At 35.9% G+C, this 26,947-nt stretch overlaps 1 protein-coding gene across 1 annotated transcript in view; it reads left to right on the top strand.

Moving 5' to 3' along the window:
• Window positions 1-26,947, top strand: part of ROBO1 (roundabout guidance receptor 1) — a 452,203-nt gene that overhangs the window by 281,612 nt on the left and 143,644 nt on the right. The window contains exon 3 of the mRNA XM_069578675.1: window positions 26,071-26,228. Within this exon, the coding sequence (XP_069434776.1) occupies window positions 26,071-26,228 (158 nt within the window). The remainder of the gene's footprint in view (window positions 1-26,070; window positions 26,229-26,947) is intronic.

Here is a 26,947-nt window from a genome sequence, read left to right as displayed (position 1 = left end):
ATTCATATGGTTCTGGTGGGAATTTATGAAATTAACCTGTAACAAACATTTAGCCCAGTTCCTAGCACAGCATAATACACTCAATTAAATGTTAGTGTTATTATTTAGCACGCATACAACCACAAACATACCTTGTATCTAATAGCCAGTGAGTATTAAGTATTAGTTTTATTTGATTATTATTTTAGGTACTACTTTGATATACTCTAGGAATATCTAATATGGAGCATACTTCTTGTCCTTGAAGATTAACAGAATTTAGTGTTTAAGAGTATTGGATTTGACATCAGAATGACCTAGGATAGAATCCTTATTTGCCCATATACTAAGCAAAATATCAGTTTCTTCATCTGTAAAATAGTGAAAACTCTTTGTCAGCCTTTGTGATTATTATATGAGATTCAGTTCTTAATTCACAGTCTTCCACATACAAAATGACAGATTTGTAGCCATTTGTAGTGAGGGATTAGAAATGATAACATGTATACTTATGCAGTATAAGAAATTACATGGGGTTTAGTACAATGGACCCTTTTCTCTTATAAAACCAAGGTAGGTTCATTATAGTAGAAAATCAGTTAGAAATGTGCAAAGACGAAGATTTAAAAAATCATTTACAATGTCATGACTCAAAACTGACTATTCTTAACAGTTTTTCTTCTCTTTGGGCCTCTGCTTTCTACCTATATACGTATTTAAATTTTTTTTTTTTTTTTGCAAAGTTGGAAACATAGCCTTTCCCAAAGTATATTACTAAGGATTTTACTTTAGAGGGAGCACTGGTTTATGGTTAGCAAATACAATTTGTAAATAATTTATAAATTATTGTGGAAAGAGTGGATAAACAACAAGATCCTACTGTATAGCACAGGGTACTATATTCAGTATTCAGAGGTAAATCATAACAGAAAATAACATAAAAAAAGATGTGTTTGTGTGTGTGCGTGTGCGTGTGTGCGTGTGTGTGCATGCGCTCAGTTGCTTCAGTCATGTCTGACTCTGCATTGCCATGAACTGTAGCATGCCAGGCTTCCCTGTCCTTCACTATCTCCCGGAATTTGCTCAAACTCATGTCCATTGAGTCAATGATGCCATCCAGCCATCTCATCGTCCAGCCATCTCATCCTCTGTCACCCCCTTCTTTTCTTCCCCTCAATCTTTCCCAGAATCAAGGTCTTTTCCAATGAGTTGACTCTTCACATCAGGTTGCCAAAATTTTGGAGCTTCAGCATCTCTTTCCAATAAATATTCAGGGTTGATCTCCTTTAGGATTGACTGGTTTGATCTCCTTGTTGAGGGTCTTCTCAACACCATAAGAGTCTTCTCCAGCACCACAATTTGAAGGCATCAGTTCTTCCACGCTCAGTCGAATGTATGTATATATATAACTGAATTATTCTGCTATACAGCAGAAATTAACACAGCATTGTAAGTCAACTATGTGCTGTGTTGTGCTTAGTCACTCAGTAGTGTCTGACTCTTTGTGAGAAATTAACTATATTTTAATTTAAAAAAAGAAATAGGGCACTGATATTCCATTTCTCAAATAATTTAAAAGACTTAATGAAGTAAAATTGACATGGTTAAATAAAATAGTAGGGTAACAAAGTTAAATGGGTTTCTTCACTATAGGACTTCACAATACTTTTAATATGCTAAAGGATATTGTAATTTTCCAAAGGACTATAATATAACATTTTCCAAACATAAATGTCTTACTTTTGTAAAGCAAATACATATTGAGAGCACTTTGAACTAGTATTTTATAGAGTGTACTTTTGGAAACTCGGTTATACCTATTTTTATATGCTTTCTTTTTTCAATTAACATTTTATCTTAAGCATTTTATTAGTTCTTTTAAAAAACATTATATTTAATGTCTGTGTAATATCCCCTAGCAAAGAGATGAATGTTTTAAATAACAAGTCCCAAATTTCTCTTTAGAATGAGTAACGTGGGTACTGAAAGTTTGAAATTCAAAAAGAGCAAGTTTATCGTAGCCCAGCAAAGCTTTAGGGAGGTACATATGAACTGGGGATGAGAGGGTTCTGCAGAAAATATTGAGTCAAAAAGATGTCACGTGAAGCCATTTTTATGTTCCTCTAGGAGGAACTGTTGCAAATAATTTCATGGCTCCCTGTCACCCTGAAGCAGATTATGTTCTTTCTTATATAAATGATATTCCAACTGCTGCGTGCTTTTTCCTTTGTTCAAGATCATGTTGAAAGGATAATTTTTAAACAAAATTATCTGAACTAGGAAGTTGCAAGAAGGAGGTTAGGAAAATTTATTCAGGCAGGCATCTTAATCAAAGAGGTATTTGTTGGAAATATGGTTAAAAGTGTACTTGGCCAAGTCATACAAATAGTAACTTTTTTTTTCCTCTTTGAGCTCTAGCCCAAGGCTTTAGAAATGAGTTATGAATGTAAATAAATACAAATCAATAGGAGTTCTGTTTTTATTATTTCACTGGGAATTTCTGTACAATTTGAGAGCAACTTGCTGCAAGTTCAGCAGATGATTAAGTTTAACCTTGATCCTGAGCCAGCAGGATTGGCTTACTTTCTATCAGCAAGAGACGTAAATTTACTCGGACACATTTTAATTGGCATTTATGCAACATGTACACACAGATGCTGAATTCATTGAGAAATCCTGAGTGCCATCTGTTTAACTAGCTTTGCCCTCTAGTAAAGAACATGATAAAAATGAGACTGGAAATCTTTGGCTTGCTCATCTATTTATCTTACACTATACAGTATTTCCAAAGACCACCTTATTAGTGTGATACTCCGTTAGTTATTAATGCTTACTAGAATGACCTAAAAATATACTTGATTTTCTCTTTCCCTTTATGAAGGCTCTTTAAAACAGCTTTTTTTCTGCTCTTTTCCTTAGGTAAAAGATTATCTTTAAGAAATAGCTTTTTTATGTTTATATATATATATATATATATATTTTTTTTTTAGTTAAGGTAACTTTCTTAGTAAAACAATTGAGATTGTTGTATATGTGGAATTATAAGTACTTTTAAAATCAAGCTTTTAAAAATTATTATTTGTGTTTTAATTGGAGGATAATTGTCTTGCAATGTTGTGTTAGTTTCTGCTGTTCAACACCGTTAAGTATATACACATCCCCTCCCTCTGGAGCCTCCCTCCCACCCCCTCATCCCACCCCACCAGCCATCACAGTTCACACACCTGAGTTCCCCGTGCTTTATAGCAGATTCCACTAGCTGTCTATTTTATATGCGATATTATATGTCAGTGCTACTCTCCCAGTTTGCCCCCACCTCTCTTTCCCCCTTGCTGTGTCTACAAGTCTTTTCTCTACATCTCTGTCTCTATTGCTGCCCTGCAAATACGTTAGATATTTGTTTTCCTCTTTCGGACTTACTTCACTCGTTTCATAATAAATTTAATGTTTCTAAATTTAAAGGAATTTTTAAGATGATCACTTTTATTCCCCAGTTGGGAAGATCCCCTGGAGGAGGAAATGGCAACCCACTCCAGTATTCTTGCCTGGGAAATTCCATGCACAGAGGAGCCTTAGTGGGCTATGGTTCATGGCATCTCAAAGAGTCAGACATGACTGAGCACACACACACACACACAAAGCTTGACTTACAAATGAACTAACATTTTAAGATTAGTCCTCTCTTTCAAGTATAATCAAACTGCTAGATGGGACCCAGTTCCAAATGGAAGATTCATTTGCCTTCTCTGAAAGACTTGGGTAGGTAACAGCAATATCCCATTATATCTAAATGTACAGAACATGAGGAAGGTCTGAAATTATTTTAAAAATGAATGGGGACATTTTCTTCTTTCTTCACAGAATACCTTAATTTTAAATATTTATATGTATGCATATATATAATAACAATAAAGAGACTGGTCCAAAATATGTATTTGAAATAAATAAAAAATATACATTGATTCATTGATGAGGTGTTAAGATTGAAATCAGATTACAACCCAACTTTCCTGATATATCCTTTTACTAAAAAAAGTCACTCCAACCATGAAATTATTCTTTGTACATGTTCCTATTAAACCAAAGTATGCAGTCTTAAGAGAGCTGTCACTTTTTATAGCTGTCATGATGACAGAATCAACCATTTATTGTATCAGTACAGGCCTTGTATCTCTGTGACAGGTAGAGATTATGATGATATTGTCTTCAACCTAAATTTATGAGCCTAAGAATGAAATTCCTAAGCTTAAAGGTTTTCAAAAGTAAACATAAACTTTCAGATATAGTAACAAAATTTAAGATGGTTATTACAGGTGTGGGTTTAGTTAATATCCTTGTGTAGTTAATGCTTAATACAATGATATTGCTTAATATATTAATATAATTCCATTCTAAGTGTTGAGTTTCTGGGGCTGAACTTGCTAGAGAACTATGAATTGAGCAACCCCTCCCAAGTGAAACACTTTGAGCAAATCTTATGGCTTCCAAGGACCTTTAATTAAAGCCCTAGTTAAAAAACTACTTCAGAAATACTAAAAATCCCATCTCAAATTTAAAAAAAAAAACTTTTTTGAAATTGAGAGTTTTTGTTTTCTTTAGATTCTGTTCAGTTTTCAGTAGAAATGATAGTCTAATTGGAAATCAATGGGCTTTCTTAATCTATTTGGGTTATAACGAAAGTGAAGTCGCTCAGTCGTGTCCGACTCTTTGCGACCCCATGGACTGCAGCCTACCAGGTTTCTCCGTCCATGGGGTTTTCCAGGCAAGAATACTGGAGTGGGTTGTCATTTCCTTCTCCAGGGGATCTTCCCCACCCAGGGTTCAAACCCAAGTCTCCTGCATTGCAGGCAGATGCTTTACCCTCTGAGCCACCAGAGAAGTTGGGTTATAATAGCATGAAACAAATTACTTAAACTTGCTCAAATCAGTTTCCCATCTATAAAATGAAGCAGACATGGACTAGAAAGATCACTGCTGCTGCTGCTGCTAAGTCGCTTCAGTCGTGTCCGACTCTTTGCGACCTCAGAGACGGCAGTCCACCAGGCTCCCCCATCCCTGGGATTCTCCAGGCAAGAATACTGGAGTAGGTAGAAAGATCACGAAGTTCCTTTTAATTAAAACATTTTATAATTCAAAATAATAAACATATAAAATAAGATCACAGAGCAGATTGCTTATCTTTTATTTCTCTCTTGCCTCCAAATTATAAAACTTCAAAATAGTATTAGTGTCCAACTTTGCAATCCCAGGGACTGTAGCCCATCAGGCTTCTCTGTGCATGGAATTCTCCAAGCAAGAATACTAGAGTGGATAAAGTGAAGTGAAAGTGAAAGTGAAGTCGCTCAGTCGTGTCCGACTCTTTGCAACCCCGTGGACTGTAGCCCACCAGGCTCCTCTGTCCATGGGATTCTCCAGGCAAGAATACTGGAGTGGGTTGCCATTTGCTTCTCCAGGGGAATCTTCCCGACCCAGGGATCAAACCTAGGTCTCCCGCATTGCAGGCAGAGACTTTAACCTCACTTCACTAAATCCTTCTTTTTTGAAGTCAGTTGAAAATCTATTAGAAGTTTTCCTCTGCTTTTAAGATAAAACACAACTATCTATTGAAAATCCACATCCATTTCCAGCAAAATAGATAGATCTTGAGCACATTATGCTAATGAAACAAGCCAGAAAGAGGAAGACAGGTACTGTGCGATATCCTGTATATGTAAATTCTAGAAAATTCAAGTTCGTAAAAATCTTAGCAAAGTTTTGGTTACCTGGGAATGAAGGTGGGGGATAAAATTGATGCTGTTTAAGTAAATAAGCTATATTGATCTAATGCACAGTATAATGAATATATACAACAATCGGTTCAGTTCAGTTCAGTCGCTCAGTCGTGTCCGACTCTTTGCCACCCAGTGAATCGCAGCACGCCAGGCCTCCCTGTCAACAATATGTACTATAATTATGTAATGTGAAATATGGCTACCATGGCATTCATAATAAAACATTAAATGCATCAAAGTAATGTGTTGTACACTTAAATTTACATGTTATATGTCAATATATTCAATTAAAAAAGAAAGAATTCTGAAGGGAAAAAAAGAAAATCCACACTCAAAATATAGTTAGCTTCTATTTTTTTTGCAGCTTCTAAAATTAAGTCTTTCAGTGCATAATTATCTCTTATACTTCCACCCTATCAAACTTGATTAAACTTCACACTATCTATGTGGGCTTCAAATTCCCTTATGGGCAGACTTCCAGTCTTTGAGGTGTAAAGTGGAAAGTAGGAAATGGGGTTGCAGGTAGGAAATGCAGTAGGAGCTGAAGGAAGTGGGAGGGAGAGTTGGCTGAGGAGTTCCCCTGGAGTAAATTTCAACAAGTGCTTTCAACATTGGCAGCATCACAGATGGAGATAGTTTCTTAATGCTTCCCAATAGTAGGAACTCATATGCTTATTCACTGGTATAGAATAAAAGGTCAATAAATAAAAAGGAAGGCAATTAACTAGATGGGATTGGGAGATGAAGAGAGAGTAGCATTATTTTGTAAAGTGTGGACGCTTGTAGTATCACACTTCATGATGAATATATGGGAACCATGGTTAGCTAAAACTTACTGCTGCTTCAAATGTATTGCAGTTTTGGTGATGACCTGGATTGATAGGTTATACATTTATTTTTTATGATAAAGATGATAAACTATCACATATCTTAGACTATTTAAATTGGAGGCAGTGTTCACGGATTAAAATATGAAAACAGCTTCAAAGCATGAGAAGTCTTAGGTACTTGCTATAAATTTTCTAGACATTTATACAAAAAACTAAAACATACAAGAAATTTCTTTACTAATTTGGTTCTTCTTATGTTTTTACTTTTACTTATTATTTTGTTACCAACACTGAATTTATGTGACCATGTAATACAGATGTTTACAGATAGGGGCTTCTCTTGTAGCTCAGCTGGTTAAGAATCTGCCTGCAATGCAAGAGACCTGGGCTCGATCCCTGGGTTGGGAAGATCCCCTGGAGAAGGGAAAGGCTACCCACTCCAGTATGGCCTAGAGAATTCCATGGACTGTATAGTCCAAGGGGTTGTAAAGAGTAGGACACGACTGAGCGACTTTGACAACTGACAATACAGATAGGCTATTTTAATTGCCAATCTTGACTTTCAGCCAGCTCTTAGCCTTGTAGAAATGTGGTAATATATTTCTTTCGGGTGTTAGATCAATTAATAATGGTTGTAGGAGCTGTCAATTATTTACATGTTTGGGAGTAAAATCATGTTTCTTGTGTCACTTATCATGTTTTATGGTTCTTATTTCATCTTCTTCTACATTTAATTACCTTTTCCAACATGTAAGGATTATCTCAAATCCTGGAACATCATACAATTACTGGTTGTATTTTTTTCTTTACTGGTTATGATGCTTTGAAATGCCTTTTTTGGATTCTTTTATTTCTAAACAAATAAGAATAGTGTTATCTTTATTATTTAAATGTTTAAAGATAATAGTTTGATTAGTAAAGACAATAAAGTTAGTAATTCTAAAAACTCCATATTTTCAATCAGAAAAGTTAAAACCTAGTTGATTTTTCCATATATGAAATGTTGGACATGACATTTTATTTTATAGAAGTTAAAGAAGAAATTGATATGCATAATTCAAGGAAACACTTTTCTCTCTAGTTCTTCCCTTGAGAACACAAAAGAAAAAATTAATTATAGAAATGTGTGATAAGAAAAGCTGCCACATCATTTGTTTAGTGACATTGAACATTAGCTGATGTATATCCCAGATTATTATTTGTTCATGTAAACTTCACTTTTTAAATAGTGAATTTGAAAATGGTTTAACAAACAAAAGCAAATAAAATAGCAAGTAGAAATATAATTGAGAGTAGGAACAAAAATGTGTTTCAAATTTTATTATTTGCTTGCCTTTTAGTATTTAGGTCAAAGGAGTATTTGATGTTTTGCCATGTTTTTTTTTTTAACTAGTAAGTAATCCTTTATGAGAGTCAACTTTTTGCTCATTAAGACCTCATGATTCCTCTATGATGTCTATAAGTTCAGAACTTCATCTTTATTAAATCATGTCATTGTCAATTAAAAATAACCGTGGATTTAAAATGGACTCTTTGTATACTGGCCTAAGATATCTGTTAAAAGAGTCAAGAAAGCATATTTAGAAGTAGAAAAACTGTATTGGTGTTTTTCTTTCTGGCTTACTTCACTCTGTGAATTAAAGATTTTAAAATTAAAAAAATAAAAAACTAAAAAAAAAAGTAGAAAAACTTATTTTATAATTTATGAGGAAAATGTAATCTTGCATTGTTATTAATAAAGAAAATTTCTTATTTTGATAATAAATATGAATTTCAGCTGCATAGATTTTTAATGAAGTTGAACTGAACTTCATTAAGTTTAATGAAGTTTGAGACTGAACACATATACTTAGGTATAGGAACACCAAATAACTTAACATCAAGTTTACTTTAAAAATCCTGAATTTTGCAATGTGAAAAAATGTTTATTTTTACCTATAAAAATTTATAATATTGATTTTAGGCATCAAGCTTTTATGAATATTTAAAATGATAATGTCACCAATTTTGCCTTCTTTTGTCAAATGAATTATCTTTAATTTCAATTTAGAAGATTATACACTATTAATAGTCCATTTTTATATATCTTTTAGTAATTGATAAAGGATACGTGATTAAAATTGATAGCTAAAGTTGTCATTCTTTATTTAGTTTTTATTGTAACTTTTAGTTAAAGAAGTGAGAGATTGAGAGAGAACTTGTACTACTTATATTTCAAGGAACCTAGGAGAAAGAAATGGCAACCCACTCCAGTATTCTTGCCTGGAGAAGCCCAGGGAGAGAGGAGCCTGGTGGGCTGCTGTCTGTGGGGTCGCACAGAGTCGGACATGACTGATGTGACTTAGCAGCAGCAGCAACAGCACATATTTAGAAAACAGATTTATCAACATAATTAAAATAGAAACAAGAGTTTTATGATCATCAGAGATTTTATTGACTAGTTGTAAACTACTTGGTTTAAAAAAAATAGTAACAACTTTCAGCACATAGAAAATAAAAAGATTTTAAATTAGTCAGAAAAGCAGAAGTTACAGCTGCTCCTTGTAGAAAAACAAAACCTTATATACATTTAATTTACAAGAAATACTGCTGTTCCAACTGGGGTCTGTTAAAGAATAAAACTAATCCAAAGCTTGCCAGCATTGCAGAGAAACTGAGAGGTTCCTTTGTAATTATTTGAGCTCCTTGAAGTTGCTAATGGTTTTATAGTTATTTAAGTTAGTTGTAGGGTATTTTAAAGAATGGGTCAGCTACCCTGGTCCCTAGAACCATTTGTTCCTCATTATAAGCAGAAGTCTTGTAATCTCCAGAGAAAGCATTTTTTCTCTCTTTACCATTACACTGGGTTTTTGCTTATTTAGTTCCCATTTTGACTACTGATCATTTAAAATTGTACTTTGATCTGTTAGATCATAGATAATTTATTCAACTCATGAATATAATAATAACATTTGGTTTGGATTGTTTTATCTTCAGATGTTACAATTAAGCATATAAATCATTTTATCATCAGCTTAAATTAATGACATTTAAGGAAATTTTGTCCAAGGAAGATAATTCATGTGTATTCATGAGGTTCTGTTCATTCTGGGCCTTTCTGTATTGGCTCCCATTGTAATAGAAATGAGTTCTCTAAGGCTGGTAACTAGACTTGTGGGTGTGTGGGCTTAGCCGTCTCAGAACAAGTGGTCTTCAAATCAGAATACCTATGCATTTTAAAGGTGTATAGGTATGATTGTTTTCCATTTTCCAGATTCACATTCTCCTTTTATGTCCTTTCTAAAACTGAGGTACCTGAAACCTTGCTTGTGGATTCCCCTTTCTCCCCTACTTGGTTTCCATGTTTGCCCTTCTTTCACTTCGAAAAGGGAAATACTGGGTTGGCCAATAAGTTTGTTCAGGTTTTTCCAATATGCTACAACAGGAAATTCCGAGTGAACTTTTCAGCCAACACAATACATATCTGAACATCCTGAATCTGTCTATGGTGCACCTACAGAACTGTAAAAACCTCCAGGGAGGTGAACACAAGACCAGTTCCAGGGTTCCTAATTTTAAAGCAGAGAACTGTGATTGGCTGATCAGTAGCCAACAGCAAATCTTTCAAGCTTTATCCTCAAGCATATGGCATGAGGAGAAAGTTGGGTGTGAACTGGAATGGAAACACAACTTAAATGAGTAAAATGAATAATATTAATATCAAATTTGCAGCTTAAAAAAGAGCTTATTTATATATCTATTTAAATAGGTCATGGTGGGTATTAATTCAGGGTGGTCTTTATGGTTCATCACGTGTGCATGTGTGGTAAGGAGCTGAGTTGTGTCCAACTCTTTTACAACTCCAAGGACTATAGCCCACCAGCTTCCTCTATCCATGGGATTTTCCAGACAAGCATACTGGAATGGGTTGCCATGCCCTACTCCAGGGGATCTTCCCAACCTAGGGATCAAACTCATGTCTCCCACGTCTCCTACTTTGCAGGTAGATTCTTAACTGCTGAGCCACCAGGGAAGCCCCCGTATGGTTCGTTAGAAGCACTTAAAAGAGACAGAAATTTTATTTTGAATTTACTGTTTACAATGTACCAGAAATTTTAAATTTACCATCACTTAAACTTTCAAGTATCAGTTTTGAGATATCATAAGAATACATGGTCTTCCAAATTATTGGAAGGGACCCCAGTAAATGGATTTGTGAGGACCAAGAAATTGGGCCTTGTTAGGTAGAGTGGAACAACACGTAAAGTGTGCTTTCATACAATTGAAATCACAGAGTTAGGACTTAAAAATAAAAGAATTACACAGCAGCTTCTAACTGCTGTGGGCTTCCAGGGTAGCTCAAATGGCAAAGAATCTGCCTGCAGTGCGGGAGACCTGGGTTGGATTCCTGGGTTTGGAAGAGCCCCCTGGAGAAGGCAATGGCAACTCACTCCAGTATTTTTGCCTGGAGAATCCCATGGACAGAAGAGCCTGGTGGGCTACGCCATGGAGTCACAAAGAGTCAAACACAACTGAGCAACTAAAACTTTCTTTTAACCGCTATGAACTGACTTGAGACGCAACTTTGGCCAGAGGTTCTTATCATTGCCTCACTGGCTGGTTATAGCTCCCTAGGATTTAAACTGGCTGTGGAAATGTGCTCTCTATAAGAGGGAATGAACCTCCATTGTAAACAGCTTTCATTTCCTTTGTCTGATGTGAAGAGAAACATAAACACAATAGCAGTAATTCACGATTCAAGATTTTGTTCAGTTCAGTTCAGTCGCTCGGTCTTGTCTGACTCTTTGCAAACCCATGGACTACAGCCTCCCTGTTCATCACCAACTCCTGGAATTTACCCAAACTCATGTCCATTAAGTCAGTGATGCCATCCAACCATCTCATCCTCTGTCACCCCCTTCTCTTCTTGCCTTCAGTCTTTCCCAGCATCAGGGTCTTTTCAAATGAGTCAGGTCTTCGCTTCAGGTGGCCGAAGTATTGGAATTTCAACATCAGTCCTTCCAGTGGATATTCAGGACTGATTTCCTTTAGGATGGACTGGTTGGATCTCCTTGCAGTCCAAGGGACTCTCAAGAGTCTTCTGCAATACCACAGTTCAAAAGCATCAATTCTTCGGCACTCAGCTTTCTTTATAGTCCAGCTCTCACATCCATATATGACTACTGGAAGATTTTTTTATAGAGCGACTTTTATTTTTATTGCATTGTTTTATGTTCAATAGTTGTTTGTTTGGCATCTGATACTTCTTGAGGGAGGCGTACATTTTATATTCTGTAAAACATTGAAAGTTATGGGTAAAGATAGCAATGGTTAATAAGAATTATAAAATGATTTGCTTTTTTACTAATTTAATCCCTGGTACCTTAAGGCAGGGCTTGTTAGCATGACTCTAACTATCATGTGAAAAGAGGTCTTAAACTTTGCCAAAGAGCTGAAGGCTGAGTGAATTCTCCCAGAGACTGTGTAGTTTGTTAGGAAAAGGCAGCTCACACAGCTACACAATTGCGTGTTTGTTATATTCCTTGGAGATTGAAAGCTCTGTTAGCTACTTGGCATTATTATTCTGAAGCCCCAGACAGCCTGAGATAGGGGAAGATATAAGGAATTAACAGATCTGAAACCGATTATGTTGGGAAATGGTAACAGTGATTTAGGGCAGATTGTCACCAATTAAAGACTTCTTTGTTTAGTTGATATGTCTGTGTGTGTGCTATTTAGACTTAGTTTTTTTCCTGTCACTTAAATATTCCCTTCATTTGGAGTTGGGGGGAGGATGTTATAATAGGCAATTTAATTATGCTGCTCTAAGCTACATTAGTGAGAATAGTTTGGTCGCTTTTTTTTTTTCCATTTTGTTTTTGTTTTTAAATCCAAAAGCTGTTTACTCTGGCTCTTTCTGATTACTGGAGAGGTTTTAATGAGATCATTTTAAACTGTGAGGATTTTGCTCCCTTGAGACTGTTACCATTAGACTCCCCATAAAATCTGAAAACTTAGCTCTTCTCCTGTTTAACTGCTGGCATCTTGAGTTTGAGAGGGTAAAGAAACACCTGGAATTTTTTTTTTTTACAACCACTTTTTTCTTTTTTTCCCAGCAAATATTTCAATTAGAAAACATTGTGGTCTTTTGCAGGCACTTAAAATGATTTTATGAAAACAAGCTATGAAAGTAATTGTTTCAAGATCTAGTCCTACTATGTCCAGTCGTCCATTTGTACAACCTTGAGTCCTGCTAGTGACTGACTTTGGGTCCTTGTTTGCAATTGAGGATAACTGTGGAAGTGGGGGGGGGGGTTTGTACTTACAGTTTATAAACTTACAGTTTAAAAGCTCAGACACATGTACCCCAATGTTCATCGCAGCACTGTTTATAATAGCCAGGACATGGAAACAACCTAGATGTCCATCAGCAGATGAATGGATAAGAAAGCTGTGGTACATATGCACAATGGAGTATTACTCAGCCATTAAAAAGAATTCATTTGAATCAGTTCTGATGAGATGGATGAAACTGGAGCCGATTATACAGAGTGAAGTAAGCCAGAAAAAAAAACACCAATACAGTATACTAACACATATATATGGAATTTAGGAAGATAGCAATGACGACCCTGTATGCAAGACAGGGAAAGAGACACAGATGTGTATAACGGACTTTTGGACTCAGAGGGAGAGGGAGGGGGTGGGATGATTTGGGAGAATGACATTCTAACATGTATACTGTCATGTTAAAATTGAATCGCCAGTCTATGTCTGATGCAGGATGCAGCATGCTTGGGGCTGGTGCATGGGGATGACCCAGAGAGATGTTATGGGGAGGGAGGTGGGAGGGGGGTTCATGTTTGGGAACGCATGTAAGAATTAAAGATTTTAAAATTTAAAAAATAAAAAACTAAATAAATAAATAAATAAAATTAAAGCTCATAGGCCTATTTTAGGCATTATCTTAAGTGCAAGGAATGAAAACTCCTCCACATTCCAGTTCTAAATGACAGTGTTTAAAATGGCACAAATGTGGAGTTCTTTTATAAACTGCTGAGGAGACAAACTCAGATCTGAGTACCATCTCCTAGAAGGCTAATAGTTATTGTTTAGTCACTGAGTGTTATCTGACGCCATTGCAGCTTCATGGACTGTAGCTGGCCAGGCTTCTCCATCCATGGGATTTCCCAGGCTGGAGAGAATACTGGAGTGAGATGCCATTTCCTTTTCTAGGGGATCTTCCCAACCCAGGGACTGAAACTGGGTCTCCTGCATGTACAGGCTCTTGTATCCCACAGAATCCAGGTCTAAAACCATGAATCCAGGGTTATCACTAACTAGCTACAGACAATATAGCTATAGGAACAGGGGAAATGTACTTACCCTCTCATATGTCAGTTTACCACTAGAACTGAATTTCTTGGCAATACAGTCCCAGTTGGAGGAGTGAAACAGTATCCCTTTTATCTGTTTTGCACATGAAACTTTTCTGTAAAGTTTTGATTGGACAAGGTACTCTGTGACCAAAAAACAGAAGAGAAAAACCCCAAATAAGTGCCTTGAAAGCAGAGATCAATCATGTCTTGTTTATCTTATTAGCCACCACCTCTTAGTGCAATGACTAGTATTTTTATTGAATGAATGACTAAATGAGTGAATCACCTATCCTTAATAATTTCATGATTCAGAATTTTCCCAGGGTATTTTACCCTGCTTTAAAGATTTTGTAAACTTCTGACAAATGGGAATATTCTGATTATTCTAATTATGTAATAATATTTATTATGTTGTTGATTATCTTATATTTAAATAGTAAATTAAGCTTACTTGATGGCAGTCCTGAGAAATGCCCTAATGTTTTGAGTTGTTTTCGTTTCTGAACAAAATGACTAAGTGAGTTTTTACTAATTTGCTCCAAAGTATGGAGGTCAAACAATAGTTAATGATCATATATATGTATATCATATACTTCACTCATATATGGTCACATATATGTATATACATGTATAAAATCAAAGTAGAATAGTTTTTCTCATATTTTCAGTTTAAAATTATATGCATCAAGCTAAATTAAAATTTGTCATCCTAATAATTATAATATAGGTTAATTGATAGAGAGATATGAGTTACCAATTGAGATTTGGAATATGGTGGCATAAAGGTTTAAACAGGTAAAAAAATGAGTCCTGCCTTAAATACTATAGGGCAGAATTTGAAACCATAGTATTTTTAAATCTATAAAGAAGTATTCTTATTAATCTCTGAAATTATCTAGTTATATATATATATATTTTAAGATATATAGTACATGTATATATATACAATATATATATGCACATGTATATGTGTATATGTGAGGATTTCCTAGGTGCATAGAGGTAAAGAATCCACCTGCCCATGCAGGAAAACACAGGTTCAATCCCTGGGTTGGGAAGATGCCCCGGGATAGGAAATGGAAACCCACTCCAGTATCCTTACCTAGAGAATTCCGTGGACAGAGGAGCTTGGCAGACTACAGTCTGTGGGTTCACAAAGAGTCAGACACGACTGAGCATCTAAGCACACACATATAACGTAATGTATACCTTAAATGGTATATGGTTTTATGTAATATATACTTTAAAATGGCATGTTCAGTTCCTTGAAACAGAAATCATTTTTGGCATCTTTCTTTCAACTTCAGTCACTCAAGAAGCTATTTTGTGTTTTACTTCCAGCACAAAGCTCCCCTTTTCCCTTTGCACTTATTCTGTGTCATTATAGTTGTATAAAACCGTCCTCATTTTTTCCCTTAATTACTACAATTGGTCTCTCCACTTCAGTTCTTATTTCCCTCTTCATTTCATTGTCAGAGCCACTAAAACGAATATTTAAGTATGATAATTCCAGCTCTGCTTACAAACCACTTAAGTGGCTTTCCATGGGAATGGAAATAAAAGCTGAACCTCTATCAGGAATGCTGTGGGGAGCAGGTCTGGTTCCTCTTCCCCTACCAATGTCGTGGTGCACCACCGTCAACCTGTCCCCCTAGGCAGAGTGTGAGTTTTTTAAAGATTCTTTCTTCAACCTAGATTATTTCCTCTGCCTGCAATTCAGTTCTCTAGGATAAGTTCTACTCATTTTCCAGGCTTTAACTGTTTATTAAACAGGCTTTAAACTTTTTTCAGTGTAACTGTTACTTAAATTATGTCCCTCATTAGTTTCTCACACAGCAGTACTATTCTTTTCCTTCAGGCATGTATCACATTGATAGTTGTGTATCTATGCGTGTGTTTAGTTGACTATTGTCTGTCTCCTCCCCATACCTTCGTCACTATGAACGTAGGACTCCTCCTTATGTTAGCGCTATTTCAGATACTTAGCTTCAGAATACTTAGTTTCAGAAGGTGTATTGTAAACATTTATATTCTGAATGCTGCAACGTCTTAGGCATTGTTTTAGGCACTGGATACATAGATTGATAAAAACAAACTTCTTGTTCTCATGGAGCTGACAGTTAAATACAAAAAGCTAGACAATAAATAGATAAGTATATTCCTTTGATCAAGGACTATCTCAGTGCAGGATGCTAAACAGAAAGTTGGATGTTATGAAAGAAAGAACACATGTCTCTCTTGCCCCAATCAGGGTCCCATACCTCAGATAGCCTCATTATGTCTGTGTTTTTTTAACCCTGCCAGGCTCCTCCTGAATGTGACTTTTGCTCTGGCACTTAGAAACCCTCATCAATGGCATTCTTTGTCCTCCTTTCCATTTGTACTGGCAGCTGAGAAATTTGGCAATTCCTTACATAGTGAGTAATAGTAATACTTCTTTGCAGATGTAATGCACTATATAAATGGCAAGTCCTGTATAAACACTAAATAATTAGTCTTTGTAATAACCCTAACAAGATAGGGTGTAAAGTTCTCTGTTTTGTATGGAAATAACTGAGCCACTGTGAATTAAAATTGTGGGCGAGTAGCGGGATGCATGTGGTTACTCTGAAATTCCTGACTTCTGTTTTTTTGACTCCCGAATAAGCGCTATCTACAAATGGTGTTTTACAAATGCTGTACTTTTCATTAATAAATCTATTTAGATTATAGTTGAAAGTGTGTAAAATTCAAACATCTAGTAAGCTACTGACATCTTTAAATGAGAACATATGATTTTAGCAACCTAACTCTGGCAGTTCACTTTTTAATGATCTCCCAGATAGCAAGTCTGTTGAATAGTAACTGTTTAAATGTTGATAGTCATTGAGGTACATATACCTTTCCCTGGAATGCATCATAGGTTTAATGTAAGTCGAGTATGTAATGTAAATTGAGTATGCCAAACTTCCCTCCTCTCTGTCTTGATGACTTGGTGCCAGTGTAATAAACTCTAGGGTGCCTCTTGAAGCACACGTGAGTCCTGAAGTAGAATAATGAAACCAGAAAGCAATGACTGCAACGAGCCATGAGGACTTTTCCTAGGAAGTGTCATCATTTTGCTTCCCATGTTTCTGCAGAATGGGAATGTAGGTTAAGCTTGGACCCAACCTGGAATTCTAGCTGTTGTTTTTAAAAGAGCAAGGATGGCTTGTCCCCATTGCCGCCACCCAGCAGAGCACAGAGGCATACAGCTGCATTTAAGCCTGTTACTCCATTCCATGTTGTTTAAAACAAAAACCATTGGTTTGGTCATATATACACTATTGATACTGTGTATAAAATAACTAGATAACTAATGAGAACCTGCTATATAGCTCAGGGAACCCTACTCAGTGTGTCTGGTGATCTAAATGGGAAGGAAGTCCAAAAAAGAGGGGATATGTATATATACACATACATGTAGGTGATTCACTTTGCTGTAGAATAGAAATGAAAACAATATTGTAGAACTAAACTCCAATAATTCTTTTTAAAGAACAAAGCAAAAAATAATACACTACTATTAATTACTTTCATTTTGGTACTAACTTCTCTATTTGCACGGCTCTGTATTCATTGCTAGTTAAGAGAGTGATACTTGACATCCATCCTTACTATGTTACTTTTTCAGAATGTACACTTTTTTATTTAAGTACTGCTTTAAAAGCTTCAGTAGTTGAGAAAATAAGTGCTTTAAACAGCATATTTTCTTCCAGGATCTTAAGCAAAGCATAATTTAAGGTTTCAAAATAAAGTTGCATGCTATAAAAATCACAAGTGGGAGATGATGTAATTATTGAAGAGCATTCATAGATATATATTCCAATTTTAAATAGTAAATGTGCACCCTTTAGGAAACAATCATGACTAAATCATAACTTTATGCAAAATTGATGTGTACATGCATGATTTTAAAAATCAAATGCCTTAGCTTTAGAATATGATGCTATAAAGATATACTTCATGAAAGATTATTTTATATATTATCATTTTAGTTTTTTCAATTGGTTAAAATATCTTTCTGTACATTCATCCTTTTCTTGAAATGCTTTTATAAGTTTGGAATTATGATTTTATTTTGAGAAATGTTAAGGAGTTTTGAAAACTTTTGTACCCCAGATAACACTGTGCTCTTCTGGGTAATGTTGTGAGCTTAAAAAATAAGAATGCAAATAGTTATAAAAACATTGTTGATACACTTCCATAGCTGGATCCTAAAGGATATATCTGAGTACAAAGTAACCTGCAGTAAATCTTATTATATTACCATTTCCATCCAAGGTTAAGATTAATGTTGTTTCTTGACCTACTTCACCATTTATGTAAACTGCACTGCAAGAAAAATACAAAACCTATGCCAGTTTTCATAAAAGCTTAGCACAGACGCCAAGCACAAAGTATGTGCTTAGTGCAAATGTGTTAAAAAGAGAATGATAGTTATTTTAAAATTAAGTACCGTTTACTTGTATTAGACAGGCATTTAGATAGACAACTAAAAGTATCAAAGAGGTAATATAATCTCTGCCAGTTAAAGACAAGATAAGCAATTAGTGATTTTGAAAGCAATTGAAGTGGTACATTGTAACCCAGGCAGGCTGTCTCTGAGCATCCTTGAAGTTGTCCTCTTTGGGAATATACCTCCTTATTTACTTTCTCCTCAACTATGCCCTGTTTTTAAGGGTTTCATTCATTTTTTTTTTCTTTCCCCTGGACCAGCTTACTCCTATTTGCTGCGAGGCTTCATTTCACTGGCAAAGTAGTCTTCTTTAATAGAAAGACAAATTCCCAGGACTGCATATTATCTTCCTCTGCTTTTCCCAAGACACTCGCTTGTAATTAAAATGTCCATATTTAATTAAAATGCATATTATTGTACAGCTTTTCCAATCATTTTGTTGTTGAAATAGAAGAATAAAAGCATGACATATGTAGTAAAATTGTGACACGTCTTCTAAATGATTTCTAACCTCAGTATGCCACTGAAAGTATGCAGTGGCCTCTTCCAAACGTGGAAAAGTCTGAGAAAATACAAAAATGCAGAATATATTCAGAGGCAGCTGTTTGTTTAAGTGTCAAGAAGGATATTTCTCATGCAACTTCAGTTCTAAAGGGAAGAGGCTGAAGTATTTATTATAGCTATGTATTTAGAATTGTTTACATGCTATTAAGACTAGACGTAATCAAGTTGGTTGAAAAGTGTCCTTGATAGACTCTGCTCCTGTCTTTACAAATTCCTTATTTGTAAAATGAAACTAATAAGGTCACTTTTTGATAGCTTTGGTATGAGGATTATATGAGTGGATACCTGGCATGGTTGCTTATATAGTAAGTGTCCAATAAATGTCACTCATTGCTAACATTATTATTATACTGTTAACATTATCATTGTTATTATTTATGTGATGAGCTTCTCTTCTCCTGAGGAGGCTTAGATGATTAATTTCTAAAAGAAGTTTGAATTCCACATCTCTTAGTCCCCTAACTACCCCAAGATTCTGAGATTCATGTAACCAGAGTATTATAGTTCACAGCTGTTCACCACATGATTAGGAAACAAAATTGATTTGAGGAGCATTTGAGCCTCAACAAAATCGAGTAGTCGTGAGACCGCAGTGCACTGATATACAATCACTGGTAAATCAAACCTTCTGTAATAATGAAGTGGATTTGCTGCAAAAAGGTTAGACAGGAAAATTGCATTTTACAGTAAAATGGTGACAAGTAAAACATTTTAAGAAGAGAACTGCCTTGAAAATCAGGATGCAAATGTTCTCTTTTGGTCTCTTCCTGACAAATAACACAGGCTAGTGACAAAGTCGGGACTCAGTTGCCTCTAATTGCGATATGAGTTACATGTTATCAAAGACCACTGCCCTTTCTGTAATTTTATGCTTCATTCAGTTCTAAGATTTTCCACAATGTGTGTGTTGCAAATATTAAAATCTGCATGATACTTAAAGTTTATATTTCACTTTGCCATGTGTCTTTTCAGTATTAGCCAAATAGGTTGACAAATCACCACTGAATTTTAGAACCCTTTCTAAAAACATTCAGTTAACCTGAGAACTGCATTACAATTGATGTTCAGTTCAGTCGCTCAGTCATGTCCAACTCTTTGCAATCCCATGAACCGCAGCACGCCAGGCCTTCCTGTCCATCACCAACTCCCAGAGTCCACCCACACCCATGTCCATCGAGTCGATGATGCCATCCAACCATCTCATCTTCTGTAGTCCTCGTCTCCTCCTGCCCTCAATCTTTTGCCAGCATCAGGGTCTTTTCCAGTGAATCAGCTCTTCATATCAGGTGGCCAAAGTTTTGGGGTTTCAGCCTCAATATCAGTCCTTCCAGTGAACACCCAGGACTGATCTCTTTTAGAATGGACTGGTTGGATTTCCTTGTAGTCCCAGGGACTCTCAAGAGTCTTCTGCAACACCACAATTCAAAAGCATGAATTCTTCGGCGCTCAGCTTTCTTTATAGTCCAACTCTCACATCCATACATGACTACTGGAAAAACCATAGCCTTGACTAGACGGACCTTTGTTGACAAAATAATGTCTCTGCTTTTTAATGTGCTGTCTAGGTTGGTCATGGAGAAGGCAATGGCACCCCACTCCAGTACTCTTGCCTGGAAAATCCCATAGATGGAGGAGCCTGGTAGGCTGCAGTCCATGCTAAGGGTCGGACACGACTGAGCAACTTCCCTTTCACTTTTCACTTTCATGCATTGGAGAAGGAAATGGCAACCCACTCCAGTGTTCTTGCCTGGAGAATCCCGGGGACGGGGCAGCCTGGTGGGCTGCTGTCTATGGGGTCGCACAGAGTCGGCACATGACAGAAGTGACTTAGCAGTAGCAGGTTGGTCATAACTTTCCTTCCAAGGAGTAAGCATCTTTTAATTTCGTGGCTGCAATCGCCATCTGCAGTGATTTTGGAACCCCCCAAAATAAAGTCAGCCATTGTTTCCACTGTTTCCCCATCTATTTGCCATGAAGTGATGGGACCAGATGCCATGATCTTCGTTTTCTGAATGCTGAGCTTTAAGCCAGCTTTTTCACTCTCTTTCACTTTCATCAAGAAGCTCTTTAGTTCCTCTTCACTTTCTGCCATAAGGGTGCTGTCATCTGCATATCTGAGGTTATTGATATGTGATGTATAGCTTTTCGAAAACAAAAATGATTATGTGTTTTGTTTCATTTTGTTTTCAAAAGTAAACTTTAACTGGTCATTCTTTTTAGATCAAAACGTTTCCCAAGAGTTAAACATTCAGTGAAGCTTATGTTTGTTTGTTTGTTTTCCAGTTTAACAGAATGAAGGAAAATGAGGAGTTGAGCCAAATGGCATGTACCAACCTGTAAACATAAAACAATTAGATAAATATGGAAGAAATATAATATTAGATGGAACTGGGATTTAACAGTTTTTAAGTGATATCTACTTGAATCTATTATATATGCTATTTGCTCTCTTTTAATATTTAAATTGATATTAAATCTTGTTTTCAAAAGTTAGTTCCATATTTTGAAATTTCATACTATTCAAGTCAAAAAACATTTGAAAATATACACTTCAATCAATAGAGAAGTTAGAGAATAAAAGGAGATTTTTAAATAATATCCAGGTTTGATTTTACTCACAGATATGATCGGTTTTTCTGCCAAGACATTGCCAATCATTTGAATTCAGTTTTTATTTTAATCAGTTAAATATACACATTAATTAAGAAAATTGGATAATTTAACTAAAAGTTCATATAATTTTATAATGTGATACATATTTTTTTCCCCCCAAAAGGAAATGTTCATGGCAAGTAAGAAGAAAAGTTGCTTTTATAAAAGAGAGAAAAAAACTTAATTTCATAACTTTATGCAGTGTTGGCTGTAGCCATAGGCAATGCTGGAGTTTTATGTTTTACAGCTGCAAAAATAATTACATGAGCATTATCTAAGCAAGGATCTTTAATGGATTACATTTTGTTAGCTTTTCATTATATACTATAAAAACCCAAATAACAGTAAATGGAAAAAAAAAAAAACCTTGATTTATCCGACTTAGACCTTTGGTATTTTTGAAAGACATTTTATTATTCATTGCTTTACTTGAGATATGATCTCAATTTGTAAATAAGATATAGTGTTACTAAATTGGTTTTTAGCTCACCAAGCAGAAAAGCTGTACAATTTATTTTTATTTGAAAATTATGTCACTTTTTCATGTATCAAGAGTTTTAAATATTTTCAGAAGTGTTATCTTAGATTTAATAATGTGATCCAGCAAAAGCACTTACTATTTGTTAAGGTCAATTCATTTGCTTTTTTAATAAACCTTACATTTTATTTGTGGCACATCTTAACACATAATGGTAGTATAAGTTCATGAATGGTGGAAGTCTTTGTACTCTGTTCATTTATAATGTGCTAACAGTAGCTGCAGGTTTCAGTTCAACATGGTTTATCTGTGTGTCTATGTAATAGATAATAGATATAGATATTTTATTACAATTAATAAATATTGTGTCTACTGAAGTTAGACTTAACAACAGTGTGGTGTGATCATATTTCCTTTTTCCTTTTACTCATCTTTCCAAAGATGGAGACACAGGTCTCCTCCTTAAAGTGGTATTTTCCAAGTGTTAAAATTGTTCTGTTGTGCCCAGGTTTTCTTAATAGATAGATGAAAAAAATGATTTTGTTTGAGTGAATATTATGGCTTACTCAGATGTATGCACACAGTTAGCTGGCATCAAGGAAGGAAAAATGGAGAACTGCAAGAGTAAAGTATTAGGATTTTGTAAGCCTCTAAGCTTACTTGGAGGTTTGAAACCAAAATTTAAGGGTGACTTTTGAAATCATAGGGTTTTTTTTCATTGTAGTACTTCATCCATGAAAATATTTTAAAATGCCATTGGAATGGAAAGACATTCATTCCAGTACAGAATTGTAGTATCAGATATTTAATTCAATAGATTTTTAAAGATAAATAATATTTATCACTTCAAATCTATGCACTTAACATACTAATGAACATTTTGAGTATCAGGTTAAACTACTAAAATTGGTCACTGTTTATTACACATTGGGGGAAAATGGGAGAAAGGTAGCTAACATTTTTGGACTTATCATTGAAGAGGGCATCTGCATGCCTGCTTTGTAAACATGGAAACAGTAGTGTTAAGTAATGTGTTTGAGATTTCCTACCCTGTAAGCAGCAGAGCTGTGATTTCAGACCAATGCCAAAAAATTAGGATTTCTTAATGTTGGCAAGATAATGAGGACAGTTATACTGTATTAACTCTTTTTCAAATACATGTTTAATTTCCACATTTTATTCCAATAATTGCAAACTGAATAATGCTGTTTCATAGTTTGTTAGTATTAATATCCATTTGAGCTTATAGTATGAAATTTCCTCTTCTAAAAACTATGTTTAATAATATAAATGGTGTTAATAATATCTCTCATCCTGAGCAGGTTTGAGAATTAAATAAAATATTATGTTGCTGTTGTTGTTTAGTCACCTAGTCATGTCTGACTCTTTGTGACCCCATGGACTGCAGCATGCCAGGCCTCCCTGTCCGTCGTCATCTCCTGGAGTTTGTCCAAGTTCATGTTCATTGCATCAGAGATGCCTTCCAGCCATCTCATCCTCTGATGCTCTCTTCTCTCCTTCTGCCCTCAATCTTTCCCAGCATTAGGGACTTTTCCAGTAAGTCATCTGTTCACATCAGATGACCAAAATACTGGAACTTCAGCTTCAGCATCAGTCCTTCCAGTGAATATTCAGGGTTGATCTTCCTTAAGATTTATTGGTTTGATCTTGTTGCCATCCAAGGGATTTTCAGGAGTCTTCTTCAGCTCCACAATTCGAAAGCGTCAATTCTTTGGCATTCTGGCTTCTTTACAGTTCAGCTCTCACAACCATTCATGACCACTGGGAATACCATAGCCTTGTCTATACAGACCCTTGTCGGCAGAGTAATGTGTCTGCTTTTCAACACAGTCTAGGTTTGTCATCGCTTTCCTGCCAAGAAGCAATTGTCTTCTGCGGTCACCGTCCACAGTGATTTTGGAGCCCAAGAAGAGGAAATTTGTCACTGCTTCCACCTTTTCCCCTTCTATTTGCCATGAAGTAATGGGGCCGGATGCCATGATCTTAGTTTTTTTAATATTTAGTCTTAAGCCTGCTGTTTCACTCTCTTCCTTCACCCTCATCTTTAGTTCCTTTTGTTTAGACTCTTTAGTTCCACTTTGCTTTCTGCCATTAGAGTGGTATAAACTGCATATCTGAGATTGTTGATGTTTCTCCTGCCTATCTTGATTCCAACTTGTAACTCATCCAGCCCAGCATTTCTCATGATGTGCTCAGCATATAGGTTAAACAGGGTGACAACAGACAGCCCCGTACTCCTTTCTCGATCTTGAACCAATCAGTTGTTCCATACAGGGTTCTAACTGTTGCTTCTTGCCCTGCATACAGGTTTCTCAGGAGACAGGTATTTCCATCTCTCTAGTTTGTTATGATCCACACAGTCCAAGGCTTTAGCATAGTCAATGAAACAGAGGTAGATGTTTTTCTGAATTTCCCTTACTTTCTCTATAATCCAGTGAATGTTGGCAATTTGATCTCTAGTTCCTCTTCCTTTTTTATACCCAGGTTGGACATCTGGAATTTCTTGGTTCACATAATGCTGAAGCCTAGCATGCAAGATTTTAAGTATGACGTTACTAGCATGGTAGAGGAGTGTGATTGTCCAATGGTTAGCACATTCTTGTGAACTGGGATGAGGACTGACCTTTTCCAGTCCTGTGGCCACTGCTGTCTCTTCCAGATTTGGTGACATAATGAATGCAAAATCTTGATGGGATCATCCTTTAAGGATTTGAATAGCTCTGCTGAAATTTGATCACATTCACTAGCAGTGCTTCTTAAGGCTCACTTGACTTCTCACTCCAGAATGTCTGGCTCTGGGTGACTAACCACACCACCATAGTAATCTGGTTCATTAAGATCTTTTTTATATACTTCTTCCATGTATTCTTTCCATTTCTTCTTGACCCCTTCAGCATCTACTAGGTCTCTGCCATTTTTATCCTTATTGTGCCAGTCTTCGGGTGGAATGCTCCCTTGATGTTTCCAATTTTCCTTAAGAGATCTCTAGTCTTTCCACTTTTGTTGTTTTCTTCTATTATTAATACGTACCTCCTGATGCGAAGAGTTGACTCATTGGAAAAGTCTCTGATGCTGGGAGGGATTGGGGGTAGGAGGAGAAGGGGACGACAGAGGATGAGATGGCTGGATGGCATCACCGACTCTATGGACGTGAGTCTGAGGGAGATGGTGATGGACAGGGAGGCCTGGTGTGCTGCGATTCATGGGGTCGCAAAGAGTCGGACACGACGGAGCGACTGAACTGAACTGAACCCCCTACCAAATCCACACAAACTGAAAAGTAAAGAACATACAAATTGACGCTATTGGCAGCAATGCTGGTGTCATCATTGCTGCCTTTTAACATTGCCCCGCACTCTGTGATAATGAAAAACACGGTATTTTGAATTTAGTAGTTTTGCAAATATGTCTAAAGTTTTTATAATGGGCGTATTTAAATTGTAGTGATTAGAGACTCTAATACACTAGTTTGAAATATCTTTAAAATACCTCAATCAAATCCATGTTGGAAATATATTTTACTTTAATATTTTTGCTTGCATGTATATGTATTCATTTAGTGATAGAAAGAATCACCCCAATGTGTCATGTAAGTAAAAAAGAGGATTCAATTATATTCATTAGTACATGGATGAGAAAATGTGGGCAGTAGGTAGAGAAGAAATGCAAGTAAGAGATAAGCCAGATGCTGTCAGGGCACTAGGCAGCAGAAAACACTTGCCCACTGGCCTATGAAGAATATCAAATTATCCCCATTGTGTGTGTAAGGCCAGATATCATTATTAAACTGCATACGTCTGTAAGTAGATATGGATTTTCCAAGATGTATTGAGATAGCTGTTAGCAGTCATTGACTACAATAAATATGTCCTTGTGAAGTTCAGAGATAAGGGCTGTATATATCACCATTGAGTGTAATGATTTAATCTTGTTCCTACAGTACTACGGGATGACTTCAGACAAAACCCTTCCGATGTCATGGTGGCCGTGGGAGAGCCTGCAGTGATGGAATGCCAGCCCCCACGAGGCCATCCCGAGCCCACCATTTCATGGAAGAAAGATGGCTCTCCACTGGATGATAAAGATGAAAGAATAACTGTGAGTATTTAATTCAGCAGTGGGGAAAATTTATAAATCTAACTGTATGGATCTCCAACAAAGAAAAAGAGAAAAACACGGATTCTTTTAAACACAGGACTGCAACAGCTTTCATTTTTATTTCTTCTTTAAAAGAAATGTTTTCATTCTCCCTGTATTGACATAAAAATAAAAGGAATATGAATATTGTTTAGTTTGCTACTCAGTAAAAGAAAAGTATAATTTCACTGTCTGAGAGTTAACACTTTGATGTATGACATAATTATTTTAGTCACTCTGGTCATATCCCATTTCTAGATGTTACAGCAAAAATTGTAAATGGAATTCAGAAATACAGTATAATTTCCAGAAAGAAGCTTAAGTCGCTTCAGAATTTTTATCTTTCTCCTTTTTACATTGCTTTTGTGTTCCATAGAGTTTGATGTCATTTCTAAAAAGTAAAATCTTAATTCTGAATGATGGTTAATGATGGATTGGCCTCATTGCAAAATAAAATTATGTGACCAGATTGTTGGATTTTGAATTTCTGCTGTGATACAAGTAGAGAAGTAAGCTATCTGTAATAAGTAATGATGCTTTTTTTTTTCTTGTTAACAGCAATTCTATGAGACTTCTTTGCTTTTTTTGGTCTTACAAGGAATTGACCAAAGTACCTAAGTGACTGAACTCTCGTTGATTCTATGACTGTACAGTATTCTCCTTCACTGTTTTTTTTTTGT

The sequence above is a fragment of the Ovis canadensis genome, chromosome 1 (assembly GCF_042477335.2).
Source record: "Ovis canadensis isolate MfBH-ARS-UI-01 breed Bighorn chromosome 1, ARS-UI_OviCan_v2, whole genome shotgun sequence".
Taxonomy (NCBI): domain Eukaryota; kingdom Metazoa; phylum Chordata; class Mammalia; order Artiodactyla; family Bovidae; genus Ovis; species Ovis canadensis.
Note: the sequence above shows the minus strand (reverse complement) of the source record. Positions and strands in the feature narration are given on the sequence as shown.